Genomic DNA, 20708 nt, shown 5'->3' on the forward strand with positions numbered 1-20708 from the left:
TCTCTTGTCATTGAAGATTTGCTTCATGCATCTGCCTACCCAAAAATTCCAAAACCAAACAAAACAGAATGAGTGTTCCTCACACTGTGACACTTTAATGAGTACACAGTAATGAGTATCTAAAATAAGGTCCACCTCTTACCTGAAATCTAATTCCATTGTCAAAGCCTCCTTATACAAACAAGGTTAAAATGCCTCAGCTGAGGTGTTTTCTTCATCATTGTTCCCAATTTTTATGCTCCCCTTTCCTTATCTATATAGATAGCTGGAAAAGTTTCCTCTCTTCCAAGACTCATCTGTCATCCACATTTATTCTATTTACTACATCTCATTTCCCCCACTGCCAACATTCATTTGAGATTCTACAAAAGAGGTAAGTTAGGGACTAGTAATTCTGTAAAAGGCAGAAAAGTTACTCAATAATTAAATGCCACAGTGCATAATCTTGTATGCATAATCAGTCATGTGGCAAGAAGTGAAAAAAAAGAAAAAGCCTAGCCTAGTCACTTTTTTGTTTTTAAACATCCTCTTTACATAGTCCTTGAAGTGACTAAGGGTTTTCTTTTCCTTTTTTTTTTTTTTTTGAGAGCATGAAACACATTCACTTCCTCTCTTTCTTAATCATCAGAAAATCTATCTAGAGAAGAAAAATAAAATGCAAAACTTAAGTTAGTTTTCTGTGCACAGAACAGTCTTTAAAGAGTGACAATATTAAATAAGTGCATATTTACTAGGTGACTCATAAATAGGTGTACTTAACCGGTATGGAATAGCCTTGCTCTATGCAAGCTACAACTACTGAAAACAGAATTGAAGGTAAAGATGCTCAGTGTTTCTATAGGAACCAGCCCTTTGGGATTGTCAGGCTGGTTAAGATCATAAACAACAGACTTAGCTTAGTATCTTACAGCCCCTCCCACCCTCAGCAACTTCGGCTACTCATCCTTGCCCACTGATTCCCTTAGTTGTGCTGAAGAAAACTACAAAACAGGTAGGGCAGGCTAGAGGGTTGGGCAGAGGTAAACCTCATGAAGTTTGTCAAGGGCAAGTGTAGAGTCCTTCTGGGGAGGAATAACACCATGCAGCAGTACAGGCTAGGAGTTGACCGGCTGGAAAGCAGGTCTGCAGAGAAGGACCTGGGAGCCATGGTGGATAACAAATTCACCATGAGCGAGCAATGCGCTCTCACAGCCAAGAAGGCCAATGATATCCTGGGGTGCATTAAGAAAAGTGTGGCCAGCAGGTTGAGAGTGGTTCTCCTACCCCTCAACTCTGTCTTGGTGAGGCCAAACACAGAGTATTGTGTCCAGGTTCCAAGGTTCCTGGTTATAGAGAGGCAGAGAACTACTGGGGAGAGTCCAATGAAGGTCCACGAGCATAATTTGGGGACAGGAGCACCTCTCCCACAAGGACAGGCTTAGAAACCTGGGGTTCTTTAGTCTGTTAAAGAGATGACTAAAAGGGGATCTTATCAATGCTTATAAATATCTAAACGGTGGTGGTCAAGAGGATGTGGCTGGACTCTTTTCAATGGTGCTTAGTGACTGGACAAGGGGTAACTGTTACAAATTAGAACAGAGGGGTGTTTACTTGAACTTAAGGGCAGACTTGTTTATTATGAGGGTGACAGAGCACTGGAACAGGCTGCCCAGAGAGATTGTGAAGTCTTCTCTGAAGACTGTCAAAACTTGCTTGGATGCATTCCTGTCCAACTCAATCTAAGCATACCTTCTTTAGCAGTGAGGTTGGACTAGATGATCCCCAGAGGTCCCTTCCAACCTTTATGACTCTAATGCAGATTTTCAAAATATGCCTAAAAAGATGAAAAGAGGTAGACAATATGAACAGTTGAGTCACAGTTGCAGAGATAGTCACATCAGGCAAAGGAAAAGGTCAATATAATAGGCAACCTGGAAGCCCTGCTACCGCTTGAACAGAAAATTGCCTCCAAGAGGGCCAGGGAAGACTCCACTGCCATTTCAATGTATCTCACAGCATGTCTGGTGGCTGGAGGGGAGATGTGCAAGTGTTGTGCGCCTGTTCAGTATCAAGTAATAGAGAACTGCATTTTACTTACAGCTGTGGATAGCCTGCGTGCTCGAGTTTTATGGATGGGCACAGTGAATGACAAAATTTGGACATTTTTGTGATTCACTCCCTTCAGGTGCAGATGACAGTCTAAACAAACATGGGATAAAGCAAACCTGCCCTCATCCTGCTATTTATTCCCACTCTTTCCAGTGTACCATCACTGTTTTTTTTTAATGGGCAAGATTAGATCAGCTCCCTGCACCTGCTGTGCATTCAATCATATAAACCTGTGTGACTGGGAGCAGCTCTAGGGACACCTGGGACTCACCTCTTAAACTGATGCCCAGCCCTGCAGTGATTCAATCAGCATCTCCCTGTGTCCCCCAGGGAGTCTTTTGGACGGTAGCAAGAGCTGCTCTTCCAAACCTGAAAAGCAACATAAGCTGAAAGAGGAGGACTAACCCTGCTTGAAGGAGAAGGGGGATTTTTGCCCATAGCAATTCCACAGCAAGGTGTCTGTTGCTAATTTCCAAACAGACAGAATCTTCATTATTGCGACGCTCTTATTTTTATGTTTTTAAACTGAAGAGTCTAGTCTGTAACCTGGAGCACGTGACTTAACATTCCAGACAACGAAGATCGCTAAGGGAGCCGTGTCTGGCCTGCTCCTGAGTCACGCAGGCGTCAGCTTCCTCATCATCATGGATTTAACGAGCGCAGCAGGGGAAGCAACTTCCAGTGTTTGCATTAACCATTCGATTAGAAGTGTTTTAAAGCCTGGCCGTCTCCCCACTGTGACTTCCAGCTTCCCAATGCTTGATTTGCTTTCTAAACACTTTGCACCAACTTTTCAAAGTTTGTACCGGGATCTGTGAAAACACCTAGTCTGTTTGGTTAAGGCTTGGTTTACTTCACTGCAACTTTGACTTCTACTTAGTTTATAACACAGTCTGCAGAAAATCTGTTAAAAAGTAATTCTGCTGAGGCTGAAACTGTTTTGTAGCAGTACATGGGATGCGTTAGTTTTAACCCTTATAAAAGCGTAACGTTAAGTGAAGATATTTCTATACAGAAATTAAACCGCGCAAAATTTCTGACCCAGCAACGATCCCTCTTATTCCAGCAGTTTCGTGCCGAAGACCGCGCGGTAGCACCTCCAGGAGCAAACCCGGCCAGAGGAGCACCCTCCCGCGGCAACGCAAATTCCTCGCCGTACTCCTTTGCAGCGCATCCACTGCGGCCGCTGAGTGGCCTCCAGGGAGCCGGGGGAGGTGGAGCCGGGGGAGGTGGAGCCGGGGGAGGTGGAGCCGGGGGAGGTGGAGCCGGGGGAGGTGGAGCCGGGGGAGGTGGAGCCGGGGGAGGTGGAGACGGGGGAGGCGGTGCCGGGGGAGGTGGAGACGGGGGAGGCGGTGCCGGGGGAGGCGGGGGCGGGCAGACCGACCGTTGCTGAGGCACGCTGCTGAGCACCGCCCCTGTCGTCCCCGTGATGGCGCAGGCGGAGTCGGGCTGCTTTTCGAGCCGCTGGCCGCGGACTGAGGGGGTGGCGGCAGCCGCTGCGCCATGGGCAGAGCCATGGGGCTGGTCGGGCTGCTTCTGGGGCTCTTCCTCCTTCCCGCCGTGCTACTGAGCACTAGCTTTCGCCATGGCGCTCTGCGGACCGAGCCGGAGCTGGCCGAGTGGGAGCCGATCTCAGACACCGTCCCAGAGGACTCGCTGTGGCCCCTGCCGCAGTGGCTCCGCACGTCCCGCCGCCAGCTGCAGCTGGCCCCCGGCCGTTTCCAGATGGTGCTCCGCACCGGCTCCTCAGCGGGGACGGCCTGCGGTCTGTTGCAGGATGCCTTCCGCAGGTGAAAGGCGGCGGGCCAGGGGTGTGGGGGTTGAGCGGGCGGCATCTCTGTGACGGGAACGGTTACCCCAGCTCCCCCACCCCGGTGTCTTGCTTCCCCGGCAGGTACTACGATTACATGTTCGGGCATTCTGACTGGGGGAAGCGCGGCCGCCGGCCGCTCGGCGCCAGAGCGGAGCCCGAATTGTTGCAGCTGCAGGTGGTGGTCGAGTCCCTGGACCCCGGCTGTCGCGGGTACCCGCACCTTGGCTCCAGCGAGGCCTGTGAGTACCGCGCACGGCCGCTCACCGCGTTCCTCTTTCAGTCCCCGGCTTAATAGCATCGTTAGCGCATGTTTTCCAGTCATGTGACCAACTTAAAAGTCAGCAAATTATTTTTTATTAAGGAGCTGAGCATCGTAAGCTCGCTGAGGCAGTGGAGAACATTTCACAGCAGTGCCAAGCAGAGGATAATACTTGCTCTTAATGCTGTTGGAAATCTCAGCTTACAGTGAATCGTGCAGCTGCTTGGAAGTGTAGCCTTCGATTGGTGCACTTTAGTTAGCATTTGACTAATTTATCTCCTGATGCCCTTTCTAGTAGCTGTTGTTGCAAATCGGCAGCATCATGCTCTGCTGTCCCCAGGTTTGTATGGTGAGATCTTTGCAGAGGCAAGAGAACATCCAGGTGTTGAATGAAGGTGGCTTTGCTTTCTCATTTGTTCTCTCTAGAAATAACCTTATCTGAACTGCAGCTACCTTCATTGGCTTATGTATGTGGTATTTCTGGTTTTGCAAGTAAAACAGAACCCCTTGCTATTCGTCTTGCAGCATTATGAATCCACTTTGTTCCTGTCAATAGATAAACATGGAAGGATTTAAAAATGTGGTGATTGTATTTGGTTTATTCTGATATGCTTCTTTAGTTCTGTGACTGAAGTCCAGAGTGGAGAAGTACTCTAAAATAAGTCCTAATAACCAGAGAAGTTTCTTAGTAGAAATAAAGAGGAGTGCTGGTTTTTGTCTGCCAGATTAGCACAGCATACTAAATTTACATCTTTCTGTTTTGAGATAATCTTCTGTACTGGGCAAGGCAGTTGTTTGGTATCCAGGATACAGATCCGTAGAAAAAGATCCTTTTAATCTCAAATCCTACATCTGCAGGAGGATTAACTCCACCTGACTTATGATAGAATGTACTGATTTTGCATTTGGTACATTTATCCAAACGGTGCAATTTCTGTGTGCAAGTGTATTGTATGTTTCAGTGTAAATGGGGTGTAACAGAAGAATTGTTAGTGCTTTAGAATTTTTGTGACACAGTCAGATTGTTGTACTGTTTTATTGCTAGTTGAACTTTGAGCCAGTTTGTGAACTTCAGATTTTAACCACAGCTGGTTTTCCTCTTTTGTCAAGGAATCTGTCAGATCATGTGATTTTTAGGTTGCACTCTTCAGAACAGTCAGGAGTTTATTCTTTTGCTGTAAAGAGGAGTTTCCTGTTTAAAAAAAAAAAAAAAAAGTGGAGTTTTTTCCCATAGAGTAAGATGAACTCTCCAGCCTTTAGCAAGATTTTGTTTGTTTGTTTTAATGGGATAACTTCTTCAGGAAGTAAATGCTAAAATACAGAGTTATTAGTCACTTGCTGGATGCAGCAGTTTGGCTCCCATCCTTAATACAGTATGGTTCAGTCAGTGACTGTCCTACAGCAAGAGAGTTGGATACGTAATCAAAGTACAAGTTACCTGTCCTTCTGCCTGCTGGCTTCCTGCCTGGTTGAGTAAAAGGTTCTAAACAGCCATGCAAAACTTGTTGTTGTGCAATTGTTTGAGGTATGGTATATATTTAGAAACTGACCAAACTACAGTTTACCACAGAAAGACCTGTGGAGACTGCGGTACTCTTGTAAGTTCTCTCTCTCGCCCAGAAAAAGTGTATGCAATCTGTACTCAGGCTAAAATGGAAGCTTGAGATACTTTCTCCATATCCCTGGATGGCTTTCCTCTGGTAGTTCAGACAGATGTTCAAACAGTATAACTTACAGCAAACTGCTCCTCCATACCGAGGCAGATCCAATAAATCCTTCTGCAGCGTTTTCTCTCTCAGCTGTTTCACAGGTCAGTTTATTATTGCTTTGATGTTTAAACAGCAATATAGATTTATAGTTGCAGTGTATTTTTTATAGTAAAAAATGTTAACATTTTAAAGATACTTGTTTCTCCACTAAGATGTAAAATTATTTCAGTTCTCTGCCCAACCCAGTACTTTGTACTTTATTTCAGCACTCAAGAGGGGACCTTAGCATACCATTCTTCATTTTACTTATGTTCCTGCACCTTCACTGCCCAATACATGTGCTTATTTAGATGACAGGGTCTGATTTTTTAAAAAAAATCTTTTCCCCTTTGTAATTAGACCTTTATAGTGAACACTTAATAGCATTAATTAACATTGCTAAAAAAACCCTTCAAAAATGTAAGGCTTTTGCAGGTGGGTCTGGGTTTACTTACCCAGCCCTTATCACTCTACGCTTTAAATACAGAAATATCATCTGGTGTGTTTTAAACCAATTGAGTTAAACTTGGGTGAAATTCTGGTCCATGTGCCATGTTTAACACTGCCATTATTAAGCACCATAATTGTTTTCTCATCCTTCTGGTTAACTGTTGACTCTGACCAGCAGCCTGAATGGCTATATGGTATCACTCTTAAAAACAGCATTGTTTAAAATGGAAAAAAAAACAACCAAACAAACCCAAAAAAGCCCCCCCCCCCCCAAAAAAAAACCAACAAAAGGAAAATGTGGCATTTGAAGAGTCTTTTAATGTCATGTTAATCTCTGCTTGAGGAATGTTTTGGTTTTTTTTTCTTTTAGATCATTTAACTGTAACTGAACCTGTGGCTGTACTGAAAGCAGATGAGGTGTGGGGGGCTTTAAGAGGTAAGATGATACTTTTGCTATAGAGCAGTTTCTTCTGGCCTTATGCAAACTCCATGGCAACCTAAAAACCAGCTGATCTTGCCCTTCGTGGGAAGTAGTCTTGGGCTTAGAGGCTGGAAGGATACCCAGATATGTATTGGTCAGCATCTCAGAATCAGTGGCAGACATGGATCGTGCTGTGTCCGAAGTCAGTTAAACCAGACACACTCTAAGTGCTAAAAAAGCTCTCTGATCTCCACCGACAACAAATTATTCTCTGACTGCACTTGATAACTGAACATACTGAGCACATTGCTTAGAAGACTGTAATGCTGAAGTTTCAGTTTGCTGTTGTTACTGGAATGTTAGTCTAAATTAGCTGATTTTTAATGCTGAATTGGAAACTTTATCAGTTCCAGAAGTGTCATTAATAAATATATAATAACATCAGAAATTCCTACCTTGATCTCAATTGCTTCCATACTACTGAAGGATTAATTTGGTACAGCTGAGCTGTAATGCTAATATTCAGTGTTTGTCTAATGGGGAGGTAGAATGGTCTCTTTAGAATTTCTTTAACTGTAGTGTTTGAGCAATTAAGTGAACTGCTGGAAAGGAAGAAACTCAGCATTCTTTCTAGCTGTGTGAATGCCTGTGAGTAGTTAAGGTCCTGCTTTTACCTAAAACTTTAAGGACAAGTACTGGGTTGTACTCCATGTCCCTTTCTTGGATTTTTTTCCAGGTTTGGAAACTTTCAGCCAGTTGGTTCATGAGGATGACTATGGAAGTGTAAGTACAACTATCAACTAAAAGCAGAATCCTGTTAATAGGCAACCACATTCTTTATTAGGGTGCTCTTCTAGAAACAACAGATCTACTACTTTCATTAAGTATTTTTTCTGATAATTGTAAAGCTGTTAACAAACTGAAAATAAGTATTTCCTGTCTGAAGTGATAAATATAAAATCAGAATTCCAATTTTTAAATTTTGTTCTTGTAGTTTCTTGTCAATGAATCTGAAATCGATGACTTCCCAAGATTTGCTCACAGAGGAATCTTGCTAGACACTTCAAGGCATTACTTACCATTGAAATCTATCCTTAAAAATCTGGTAAGTGGTCAGTATCACTAATTATTAAGCCTTTTCATTGCTGTCTTTTGCCCCCTCAAGTAGGTAGCACCTGGAGCTGATGGGAAAGGAGAAGTCATCGCTGGCTGACTCTAAAAGGACAGGCCAAACTTTGCTAGATGAAGGTCAGAACATACAACAGAGAGACTGAGTGGGCAGACACAGTAATTAGTGAACCTGTAAAGGAGGCTGAGATTTTTGGTACTTTAGAGTTTTCTGTATTTTCTGTTGCCTAAACCAGCTCATGTATTTCTTGGAAGCATGTTCTTAGACACCAGACCATCACCAGGCAATACATTGGAGACCTTGCAAGTCCTAGCTCGGTGACAGTGGTTGCAGGGAAATTCCAGTCTTTACAATAAACAGGCTTTGGTAGTCCTTTCTTAGGCTGGTGAAAGCAAGCCAGTAATTACATAGTACAGTACAAAAGGGGAAACTAGAAGTGTTGATTGGAAGCTACTGATTTCCTTCTCTATGTTCCTTCAAAAAAAAAAAACACAAACAAACAAGAACAACAAAGTGCAAGCAAACAGAATTTTCTCTGAAAAGCTTTAGCACACTGAATTAGAGTAGAATAAACCAGGTTGGAAGAGACCTTCAAGATCATCACATCCAACCCATCATCCAACACCATCTAATCAACTAAACCATGGCACCAAGCACCCCATCAAGTCTCCTCCTACAGACTTCCAGTGATGGTGACTCCACCACCTCCCTGGGCAGCCCATTCCAATGGGCAATCACTATGAAGAATTTCTTCCTAACATCCAGTCTAAACCTCACCTAGCACAGCTTGAGACTGTGTCCTCTTGTTCTGGTGCTGGTTGCCTGGAAGAAGAGACCAGCCCCCACCTGTCTACAACCTCCCTTCAGGTAGTTGTAGAGAGCAATAAGGCCTCCTCTGAGCCTCCTCCAGGCTAAGCAACCCCAGCTCCCTCAGCCTCTCCTCATAGGGCTTGTGCTCCAAACCCTTCACCAGCTTTGTTACCCTTCTCTGGACACCTTCCAGCAAGTCAACATCTTTCCTAAATTGAGGGGCCCAGAACTGGACACAGGACTCAAGGTGTGGCCTAACCAGTGTGGTGTACAGGGGAGAATGACCGCCCTGCTCCTGCTGGCCACACTGTTACTGCAATCCCACCCTGATGGGGGAAGATGATGAATTCATGTAATCATTGCAGCCAAAGCTCTAAAGTTTTCTGGTTTGTACTCTGCTTTTCTGCTATTGAAATTCTTGTAGCAGGGCTTGTTTGATAGGTTGAAATGGAGTAACCTCCGAGTGAAGGAATGTGCCGTTTCCTGTTGGTCTCTGTCTTGATTTTCCAAGATAAAATAGTATTAGAATTTCCCTTCTATGTTGTAGAACTTTGCAGAGCAGGCTTAAGATGGACAGAAAGAGATTGCAGGTAAAACCAGTCTTCATTTCCAAGGCATTCTTCAACTATACTCGGAACATGTCCCTCTATGGGTATTCACCACTAGTAAGACCAGTCTCTTTTCAGCAAGCAGTGTTTGTGCAGTGTTTAATTTGCAGCTGAGGTTTTCTTTAAAATCTCAAGTAGTTACTTTTGTCACTATTTGTTGTCTTTTCTGAAAAAACACAGTGTCTAAATGTGCCACCAGAGATTTGCATTTCTAACCATTTTTGTGTTTCTGTAACTGTTGCTATACTGGTTTCCATGGCTTTCTTTCCTAGAGCTACATTTTGTGCCGTTTTACTGGTTTAAGAACAAGTGCACTATTTGTTTGACCACTCTGCCTGCTTGGATCCAGGCTAACCTAATAAAGATGAGCAGTAATCCCTTTGCTGACCTGTGGTAATTAGATGCTTAAGGCAGCAGTTCAAGTACAGTTCTTGTTTGTCTCCACCTGCTGCTGTACTGTATTTCCAAGGAGGGCATTTGTCCTTGAGGAAGGAATGGATGAGATGAAGGTCAGGAGATAGTTTTCTCTGTGGAAAGATGGTATTTGATAGAAATGCATGAAGATATACATTAATTAAAGCTTTTGATGTCTACTAAAACAGATGAGATAATTTGGGGGAATGGACAGGGCATAAAATCTTCCTTTGGATTTGGTGTTGCTTCTTTAAATAGAAGTTAATGGGGAAAAAAGGAGGACGAAGGAGTGGAAATGTATTGTGGCAAGGGTTTGGAAGCAACTGTGTTGCTAATACTTAGTCATGAATAATATGAAGAACAATTACTCTGTCAGCCCACTGTCTGTCACTTCCAGTGACTCTAACAAACTTGCATAGCTCAGTATGTGTGTGTAACCTCCATCTGGAGTCATAGTTTTAAAATAGGTGTGTTACCATTTGTCTTGATGATCTTCAGTAAAAGAGAATTACCCACAAAAATGACTGAAAACATAAGGGGAACACTAATTTCTGTGGGGAAAATTCACAGCTTACTTTGTATGTATTTGAAATGGATTCTTCAGAAGCTGACAGCAAGTACAGATATGCTAAATGGTAGGAAACTCTCATGCTGTTCAGTTTCCGAGTTCAAGTAGTTGGGTAGAACAGTTTAAGCTTTTCTGTAAGTTGAAATAGCTGAGAATTGCCTGGATATGCTCTGAAGTGGAAGAAACTAATCAGCCTTTATAGCAGTTCCCTTTCTACCACTCAGTGTAGAACAATCACATTAAGAGCTTGTTGACAAGACTTGAAAACAGATGAGAGAGGAATGGAGTGATAGCATAAACAAGGCTCTGTGTTTTGGTGTATACTTCCAGGATTCAGTGAGACATGGTATGCTTTTCCTTTGGTGTTTTTGCTTGGTTGGTTTTCGGTCATTGCATTAGGCATGCAGGATGTACTGAGACAGGACTACTTTTTCCATAGGTTTTCTGTAAGAGCAATAGTTTGTAACTGAAGTGTGTTGCATTATTTGTTACAGGATGCCATGGCTTTTAACAAGTTCAATGTTCTTCACTGGCATGTGGTAGATGATCAGTCGTTCCCTTACCAGAGTATTTATTTCCCTGAGTTAAGTGACAAGGTGAGTCAGCATTGTTGGAGCAGAGTGGGAGGGCAGAAATCTGGCACATATTTCATGAAAATAAAAGGCAGACCCCACCAACAGTTGAATCCAACTGCCTTGGCTGATAGCGAATCAGTACCAGGGGACTGGGAACCAGCAAGTCTATATTTGGGATCCTACCTGTGGACCGTATTCAAGTCTCTTTGGTGAACACATAGTAAATGACCTTCCTAGGTCTTCTGTGCAGACTTGCTGGTGACAGTGCTCCTCAGCATTTCCCAGCCCTCAAGCACTAATGGTGTGCAAGGAACCAAGTATAGTGAACAATGCTTGGATTTCTGTTGATTGGTTTGTTTGCTTAATTGGTATACTTCCTGCCACTCAAACAAATGGAAGAGTTCCTGTTTGGAACTACTGTGGTAATACTTTTGCCTTATCTGAGATCTAGTTACAGAATATAATGTCTATAAGAGGCCCAAAAGTAAGAGGTGGTTTTCTAAAACGCAGTGCAATGTGTCTCTGTTTCCTGATTCTCAGCCACCATGAGGTTGTCGCCTAGTCTTGGTACAGCAGTAGCTGTATCAAGCATCAGTAATTAAGTAGAGTGAGCCTAAGCACCAGATTTGGGATGCTCTTTTAAAATGCATGCTAGAATCTCGCCCTCAAGAAAACTAGGGAGGCAGTGCTTGAGCAGGTGCCATGAAGAATTTTTTAATTAAAAGATCGTAGATGTTACATGGTGCAGTCAGATCATTTTTGCTAGTAATGTCTATGGAGTTCTGTCCTTTCCCCACTGACAGGCCCTGATGCTAAATTGGGCATTGTATCAGAGCTGCTGGGCAGAGGTGTTGGAGCAGGATGCCATTTGTTGTGACTTGGCAGATTTTTTCCATGAGTCTTGCACCTCATGGGACAAGGGCCCTGGGCTTCAGAATTAATGATGCAGAGGTGCTTCTATACAGAACTCAAAAATGTTTTTCAAAAACTGTTATTTTTCCAAAATCTGATGGAGTAGAAGGCAGCTCTTCCTTTTCTTTCAGTAACTGTGAGGTAAGGAGGAAAGCATAGTCTCCTCAAGATAGTTGTCTTGCTGCAGAAAAAGGGGTTGATTTTTGTGTTTCCCCAGCTAGGCAATAGAAGAGGTCTGTCAGTGTTATAAACAAAAAAAAGCCCAGCTTGTAGAACTGCTCTCCAGTCTAAAGTGTTTAAACACTTCAGTCTCAATTTTGTGAGCTGCTGGTGTAATGTTTTGTAAAGTGTCTCTAAATGTGAATATTTTACAGGGAGCATACTCCTATAACCACATCTATACACCTGCTGACGTCCGTCTGGTGATTGAGTATGCCCGGTCAAGAGGCATTAGAGTTATCCCAGAGTTTGATACCCCTGGACATACACAGTCTTGGGGAAAAGGTATGTCTAGGAAAGTATTAATAGTTAATACATAGTTTCAGCAAATAAAAGAACTTGTTAAAAAGTAGCCATTGAAATGCTTTGAAGGTCCTTGTTAAGAGGTGAGTAGCAGACTCAGTGACAGTCATGACCTTTATGTGATAGATGAACTGAACAGAGAAGGTGGACACTTCCTGTGCTGGATATGCATGTGAAGGTATGGATGAGACTTCATGTTGTTACCACCCTGCATAATATTCCTGAGTTCAGAATAAGAAGGCAGTGGCTAAAAGTAGTGTGTTGCTGCTTCTGGACCAGATATTTCTGCTTTGGGAAGGTTCTTTCAAAGTGGCTGACGTTTCTGACTAGTAGTAAAGCGTTAATCTGCCAATGTACAATAAAGCTGGATGCTTCTTCGCTTTCTTCTTGGCAGAGAGTGCTTGAATTCTGACAGTGGTGTGTTTGCAAGTAATCAAAGAACAGGTAACTTTCTGCCTTAATTCAAGGTGCACTGACTGTGACTTCACTGCAGTTAACATATGGTGGCTTTGGCCAAACTGGAAATAATGAAGGTTTTTGTAGCATTTCAGAGTTCTAGCTGTAGGGTGAGTCTGTACTAACCCTTTGGGGATATGGCCATAATGTTGGAAGATATGTCAGACTCTGTCTCACTAATTTAAAATGAGGAGGAAAGAAGCAAGGCAAAAATTAAATCTGCTGAACACTCTTTCCAAGTCCTTCATCTCATGTGGTCTTTGCTGCTATGAAGCACCAGAGTCTTGCCTGGTGATATGTGAGGTTTTTACATTCCTATTAAAAGCAAGCTGATAGCTCTTTGTATTAAAGCTATTTTAAATGTGATGCCGAAGAACCAGTCCTGGCTTTGCCCATGAGCTGGAGTAGCTATGCTTTGTTTACATTGAAATTCAAGATACTGGGGAGAAGTCTCAAGGCATGAAAAGAGGATAGTTAGAGCAATCTATCACTAGGGCCTTGTTTGGGGACAATGTACTTGGAATATGAAACACATAGGCAAGAAGGTGCTGCTGCTGCAACTGGGCTTAGGAATCCCCAAACTACGTACAATGTTTTTTTCCTTCAGATACCTTGACTCAAGAACCAGTATTTGGTTTTGATGTCTGTCTATATTTTCTTTCTTCTGTAGAGGTAAATTCCTAGCAGACTGAGGTAGGACATGTCTTGAGCCATATAGCTCCCATGTATTTAGGTGTTAACAAAGATTAATAGAGAAAGGAGGCCTCTGGAGCATGCCAGTTATGTTTGGCTTCCTTTTAATTGGCTTCCTTCCTAAATGCATTAAAGCATTTTTCATTTGAGTAGTCATCCAGAAGCTGTTTTACAGATACAGTGACATGTTCTATGAATTAGGGTGTGTTAAATCACAAATCTGAAAGTCAGTCTTGATTTCCAGTTCCAGGGTTCTTCAACCTTGGGCAAGTTCACAGAATCACAGAAGTTCTTTTATTTCATCCTGCCTCTATTTGATTATATATAGAATAGGTGAGCACTTAAGTCATAAATATCAATCTCTTTAATATGGGTAACTGCCTCTTCCTGCTAGCAAAATTAGTGTACCACAGTGGACCTGAATATCCTCTATTAATTGTTTCATTAGGTCAAAAAGATCTTCTCACCCCTTGTTACAATGGACAACAGCCAACTGGGTCCTTTGGACCTGTAAATCCCATTTTGAATACAACTTACGACTTCATGACTAAGTTCTTCAAAGAGATCAGCAGTGTGTTTCCAGATGCATACATTCATTTGGGAGGAGATGAAGTGAACTTCGATTGTTGGTATGGTGACAGTTCAAAGATTAAATACCTAGTGCCTCTGAAACTTCACTAAATCTATCAATCACGGAATTTGGTTGCATGAGACAGCTTAACCCAAAGGTCTCCACTTCTGTGACTATTTACAGGCAGAGAGTTTGTGATCCTCACCAAGCAAGTCATATTACACAGAATTCTGCTTTGACTAGTAGTTTCAGAAATGTTCCAGTACTCTAAAGAATTTATGTATGAAAATCAGCCTGCCAGGAAGGAGTATGGTAGAAAAGTTCTGTATAAAATAACTGACGGTTAAATGCTTTGTGTTAAAGGAAAGCAGTTCTCTCCAATTAATTCTGACCACCAGAAAATCTGCTGAAATTAACTATTATGGTACTGACTCTTGTGTGCTTGTATTAAAAGTATGGGTTGTGTTCACGTGGTTCATCAGTTGGTTTTGGATTCTGAGTATTTTGGAGTCTCTTTGCTGGAGGAACTAAATTTGGAGCAGATCTAATTGGAAGAGTATTAACTGATCTAGTCAGTATTTATGTGCTCTCTTGAAACATTAAATCTGAACATGCAGGACTTGCTTTCATTTCTAAAAAGAAAGATAATTTCTGGCACATGCTTTCTCTCACAAGTGTTGGTTTGCTTTTGGCGTGTTTCCACAAGTTCTTCGTCTCACTCCTGCAGATCCCCTGGTACTGTGGCTGCTTAGTTTCCAGACCTGCTGGCAACCTTCACACAAAGTCACAGGGAAGCCAGGAACCTTAGAGCTCTTAGGAGCTTAAGGCAGCCTGCCAGGGACTGCTTCAGAGCAGGAATTCCAGTTATTTTTTACCAGAGAAGTTTGACTCTTTATTTCAAACAAGGATGAAACTCTTTCAATATAGCTAAATCACATTAGCCTGCTGCTTCTGCTCTGGGTGTGTTCCAAGCTATGGTGTGCCCAAGGCATCAGCTACTGTGATGTGCATAGGAGGAAGCGGTTGGGAAAATAGGTTTAAAATACTTTTTAATTTTTAAATTTTTTTCTAAAGGAAATCTAACCCTGAGGTGAAGGAGTTCATGAAGAAGCAAGGATTTGGCACTGACTATGCTAAACTGGAGTCTTACTATATTCAAAAGTATGTTGTTTGTTTAAATTCTTGCTTAGCATTTCACAGACACTAATTGAGGGTGGTGTTGAGGTGCAGATACTGAAGATGATTTAGGTTAGCCTATATTGGTTTCAGAAATTACCATGTGTTGGGAACTACCCATTTTCTTTTAGCACAATGAATGTAAAGTTCAGAGCTTTAAAATGTGGGACACAAGGAGATGTTAGTCTAGTACTGTGCACACTCTGAATGCATTTGTTAGCTTTGAGTATCTGTTGTAAGGTCAGCACACATGTTAAGGAGTAAAAGTATTAAGGTTTTTGCAGTAATTGTTTTCCTCTTCTTAAATAACATGGATTTAGACACTTGTATGAGTTGCTTGTAGTTTTGAACATCATCAGTTTGTGTTACTGCACATGCATATCCTTGTACATGGGAGAACAAGTTCTAGGAGGCAGAGCACTGAAGGCCAAAAAAAACCAAAAAGTAATTTTCTGGGTCACTTACCCAGCAGCGCTGTTTGTTACATTTCTACCCTGTACCCTGTTGGGGTAGAAAATGTTGCTACTTTGTATGCCTGTACTGATCTAATTGAAGTTCACAAACATGGTAACATTTCTGAATTCTAGGATTTTGGATATAGTTTCCTCCTATAACAAAGGATACATGGTCTGGCAGGAAGTGTTTGATAACAAAGCACAGGTAAGATAAGAAAATAGTAAGATACTCTTGCATAACAGCATAATATTGTGAGGGGCTTCAGATGTAGATTATTAAGGAGTTATGGTTTTGAGAAGAAACATTTTGCAAGCCATCTTTTGTCTTCTCCCCCACCCCCCGCAAGTCTAAAACTCATTAGCTCTTAGCTGGTTTTAAACAGGGTTCACACTTGAGTGAAGGCTAGGTTATACCACAGACAGTTAATGACCTAAGGGGTGCATGAGGTCTAGTAACACCAGATGCTTAGCATTTCAGGGCTAGTCAGATAACTGAACCCTCTGAAGGCATTAACTGTCAGTAGTATGATCTAGGCATCACTCTAGTGTGAACTGTTTAAAACCAGCAAAGAGCTAATCAGCTGTCAAAATGTTCTTCCTCAAAACAAAATACCACCCTCCCAGTTTTGAAATGCATCATTCTTTTCCAAGGTAACATTAACATTCTGAAGGGTTTTGGTTTTATTTTTCTTAGCTGAAACCAGACACAGTAGTTGAAGTGTGGATGGGAAACAACTATGCTCATGAACTGAGCAGTGTTACAGGAGCTGGGTTCACTGCTATTCTGGCAGCTCCCTGGTACTTAGACTACATTAGTTATGGGCAAGACTGGAAGAAATACTACAGTGTTGAGCCACTCAACTTCCCTGGTACGTTACTTTGGTTTTTTGTATGCATGTTCTGTGCATGGAAGTCTTTTCATAGTAAGGTCTAAATGGAACAATAAGGCTATTTAGAGTGGTCACGCAGTCACTATGATCAGATACGCTGTTATCAAAAGACTGTCAGTTTCTCACAGGGAAAAGTGTTCAGGCATTCAATACTGGTGCATGTATGGACAGATGCTAGACTAGATGGATGGATGTATCATTCTTTAGGGGCTGAGTTGTGCAGAATGGCTGTTAGCAAAAAGGCATTGAATGTTAACAAGCTTCTAGAACATTAGACTCTTCCAGAAAAGGACATGTTTCCTCCCTCTGGCTAAAGCTGATACAAACATCTTGTATGCTCTACTTGGAGCTTCATTTTGTGCAAGGTAGCTCTCAGAGCCTATTAAGGAGAACATCTGACTTATGTAGCTTTTTCAGGGAATGTTCTGTGTTTGATAGAATGAAGAGTTTCAATGAGGACTGAAATCTCTGAAGAATGTCCCAACACTAAGGAATGTCCTCAGAGGATTAAAGTTAAAATTCTGACAGAGACAGGAAATGGGTTCTCTGGGCAAATGGCCTGGTGGTTCTCACATTCAGTAACAACCACCAGAACACTAAGTTAGTGCTGAGTACAGGTATTTTCTATGAGAAAACAAATAATTGAACAGCAGTCCTCTCTGAGTATTGGAAAATGGAATGTTGTGTGCAAGTCTTCTGGGCAAATAAAAATTCTAGTTTTCCGCTTTGAATTCAGGATCAGAAGAACAGAAAAAACTTGTAATAGGTGGAGAAGCCTGCCTCTGGGGGGAATTTGTGGATGCAACTAACCTCACACCAAGATTATGGTATGAACTGCTTTATCTTTGGATTTTAGGAAGGTAGCCACAAGGAGCACCAATTTGTGCAGCAGGACTGTATGTTAGTGATAACAGTGCTCTGTACTGGACTTGAGCAGCTATAAAAATTTGATGGTTCTGGACCATCAAATGTGGTATTAAACTTTAATCCATTCTTGGTTATAGACTAGTACCTGCTCTAAAACGCAATCTGTCTTTACAGGCCTAGGGCAAGTGCTGTAGGAGAGAGACTCTGGAGCAGCAGGAATGTGACCAACTTGCAAGATGCCTATGAAAGGCTGTCCAACCATCGATGCCGCATGCTCCGGTAAGATAAAGAGCTACAGTGAAACTTTGTTCTCGAGCCTTACAGCCAATGGAGTTCAAGCACAGGCCTAAACTACTGGTCTAGGAAAAAAATTGTTCACCCTCTGGTGAATATTTCCCTTTCCAGTTACCTGGAAATGAAGGGAGGAGAACTAGCAGTCTGATATTACCATGTAAACGTTACCCCATGTGGTTTTGTGTACTCAGAAGAGGAAGAACAGATACATTAATATGTTAAAAGTTCTAGATAGCTTTCTAACAAGTACCTTTTCAGAGCTCACTATTCAGTGAAATACTAGAACTCATCTATACTTGTCTTTCCTCAAAAACCAACACTATTATTTACTCATGTCAGTCAAAAAAGATATTAAAGGGTATGTGGGATGAGTACACAGTTCCAGTTGGAACTCTTCTCATGATGGGTGAGCTTGGGTGAGCTATTCTTTCAGATAATGCCTTGGTGTAAAAACTGAAAGGAGTGGATAAGGAATCCTTGATGAATTAATTACCTGTATGGCTACTGTAAAAAAAAAATACCAGTTTATAACATTTTCTCTGCAGTTCTTTCCTAAAAGCTACTGAGACAAGTTACTCCAGTTCTAAAAGCATACAGTCAGAGAGCCTGTTAGGTTTTCCTAAATGCTGCTGTGAAGTTGGACTGCAGCAGGAATGAAAAATGCCATGTAATTTCTCTACAAAAAATGTCTGACAAGCCACTGAAAGTCCCAACATTAAGAAATACTCCAATAAATCAGCTTTTATAAAGAGCAAGATACAGTGACATTACCATCAGCTCTCAAAACTCAAGGAGTCTGCCCGTGTTCCAGTTGATGTCACAGCAGGATTATCTGATGGCATCACTGCCTCTTATTGTCCTGAGTTTGACTAGGACAGGGTTAATTTTCTTTACAAGAAGCTGTGAAGGCCACACCCAGGACAGATAGCTGAATCAGCCTGTGAGGTATTCCATATAAAATGTTGTGCCTGCTGTATAATGGGGCATGGGGGCTAGTACTGCATTCTGTATTACTTTACTACTATTGTTTCTATAAGGTAATCCATTCTCTGCATTGTTCTGATACTCTCCTTATCCCAGCCCCTGGAGTTTGGCATTTTGCTCCCAACTCCCCTTTCCCATCCTACCAGCAGGTCAGTTGTGGCTGGGCTTAAAACCATGACAAGTATGAAGTAGCTTTTTAACAGGTTAAGACTCAAGGTTTGACTTCCTGGGTTTATTTCAAGCTGGCTTTAAATAAAGCTATAAGAAAATAGCTGTGTGTAAATTGTATTAGCTATGAGAAAAATAGATATACATTAAGAGGGAGTTAGCTATGAGAAAAATAGATATATTAAGAGGGAGTTAACATGTTAAAAACAAGATTGAAGTGCTAGATCAGGGTCACCAGAAGAATGAAGTAGGCTCTATCCATCCAGTGCTGAGGCCACTGTTATTGAAATAGTACTATGAAAGCAGAAGCTGCTGTTCAGATCTGAAGTAAGCTTCCTGCAGGAGGATACAGCAGCCAAACTGCAGACGAATAGTGGTGGAAGAAGGGAAAGAAACAGGTGGGCATACACTCCAGATACCTAGACAACCACATGGCTCCTTACCAAGAGCTTAGGGATAAGCAGTAGTTATCTGAGCTTTTGTGTTTTTGCATTGCAGATAGTAAGTACAATTTCAATACTTCTCTATGTGTGTAGATTAATATATATATAACATCCTACAAATCACTGTAGCAATGTTGTCTTTTAAATATCCAAGAAGCAAAAGAAAAGTTTATTACACCTGCTTAAACATCTTTTTATACTGTCTTACTGCACCATCCAAATCTAAGGGATTTTTTGTTTGTTTCTTTTTAAAGTCACATAAGAACGGAGTAATTTGTTAGTGTAGCTGGAAAAGGTCCAGTTTACTAAAACCAGCTCCTAAAATAATGAAAATGATGCAGAGTTGCATGCAAAGGAAACACTGGAGTTGGGGCAAAGGTGCAACTGCAGGTTTTCAGGAGAAGACTTGATGGGGTGCTTGGTGCCATGAGTTAGTTGTTTAGGTGGTGTTGGATTGGTTGATGGGTTGGACGTGATGATCTTGAAGGTCTCTTCCAACCTGGTTTATTCTATGTAAATGTTCTATGTAAATTTTCACATTCTTATGACTTCTCTTTACTAAAAGCAATAGATTCTGCAGAACATCCAGGACAACTAGTCTCTGAATTTAAGCTTTGCAACCTGTTCTATAATACCGTGGTCTATCTGATAGAAACAATACAATCAGTTGTAGAAAAGAGCTAGTTTTCACAGCATAATCAGGCTCTTTGTTCTTTCTTGGAAGTAGTTTTCTTTACACAAAGATTAAAATGGAGTGCCAGTATTTTTCTTCCTGCCTACACAGCCAGCCAGGTGTTTGATTACAATCATATATATTTCACTTTATTTTAACAGCCGTGGCATAGCAGCTGAACCTGTGTTTGTTGGCTATTGTGCCCATGAAGCAAGAGGGCACTAACTGCTCCAACGACTTCCAGTCAACGATCTGAAGTGCCTCTGGGGTATGAACATGCAGTTTGACATTTGAACCAAGACTTACAACTTTAAAGTTACTTGACATTCTTCTTGCAATTTCACTAGAAATGGGGATTCTTCACTGTAAAATCTTGAAACTTAATGCCACAGTTACTAAATCCAATTTCTTTACATTCTGATGTTGAATGAAAATAAAGACACTTTTTCAATAGAGAACTATCTGTTTATTTCAAAGCACCTTTTAATTTGCCACTCTACTGCGTAACCAGATAATTGCCAATCGGAAGGGAGTTGTAAATCAACCTAAATCTGAATGGAGCCTAAGCCACTTATTCTGAAAGGACCAAAAAAAAAAGCAAACCTCACTATACTCTTTTTTTGGTGTGTGTTGTTTTGTTTTGTCTTGTCCATTTACTTGCTGAAATGTGCAAACTCAGAAGGTAGACCTAGTCTTCAACTCGGGTTCAAATTAGTTTCTA

The 20708-nt window shown here is 41.7% G+C and overlaps 1 protein-coding gene across 1 annotated transcript; it reads left to right on the plus strand.

Annotated features, from left to right (window-relative positions):
* The first annotated feature begins 3591 nt into the window (after positions 1–3591).
* Positions 3592–20508, plus strand: HEXB (hexosaminidase subunit beta). Its single transcript, XM_054178533.1, has 14 exons — positions 3592–3878; positions 3983–4140; positions 6729–6794; positions 7516–7562; positions 7774–7884; positions 10803–10904; positions 12170–12299; positions 13915–14095; positions 15112–15198; positions 15801–15873; positions 16363–16537; positions 17295–17385; positions 17600–17704; positions 20149–20508. The coding sequence occupies exons 1-14, from the start codon at positions 3592–3594 to the stop codon at positions 20210–20212; spliced, it is 1677 nt and encodes a 558-aa protein (XP_054034508.1). The 3' UTR covers positions 20213–20508.
* The last annotated feature ends 200 nt before the right edge of the window (positions 20509–20708 follow it).

Source organism: Dryobates pubescens, chromosome Z, assembly GCF_014839835.1.
Source record: "Dryobates pubescens isolate bDryPub1 chromosome Z, bDryPub1.pri, whole genome shotgun sequence".
Taxonomy (NCBI): domain Eukaryota; kingdom Metazoa; phylum Chordata; class Aves; order Piciformes; family Picidae; genus Dryobates; species Dryobates pubescens.

Bases quoted from the DNA above. Each gene is read 5' to 3' on its own strand.
- HEXB (XM_054178533.1), top strand. From the start codon at position 3,592: ATGGGCAGAGCCATGGGGCTGGTCGGGCTGCTTCTGGGGCTCTTCCTC. The intron at 7,885-10,802 runs GTAAGTGGTCAG...TATTTGTTACAG, and splicing joins AATCTATCCTTAAAAATCTG to GATGCCATGGCTTTTAACAA. The intron at 15,874-16,362 runs GTAAGATAAGAA...TATTTTTCTTAG, and splicing joins TGTTTGATAACAAAGCACAG to CTGAAACCAGACACAGTAGT.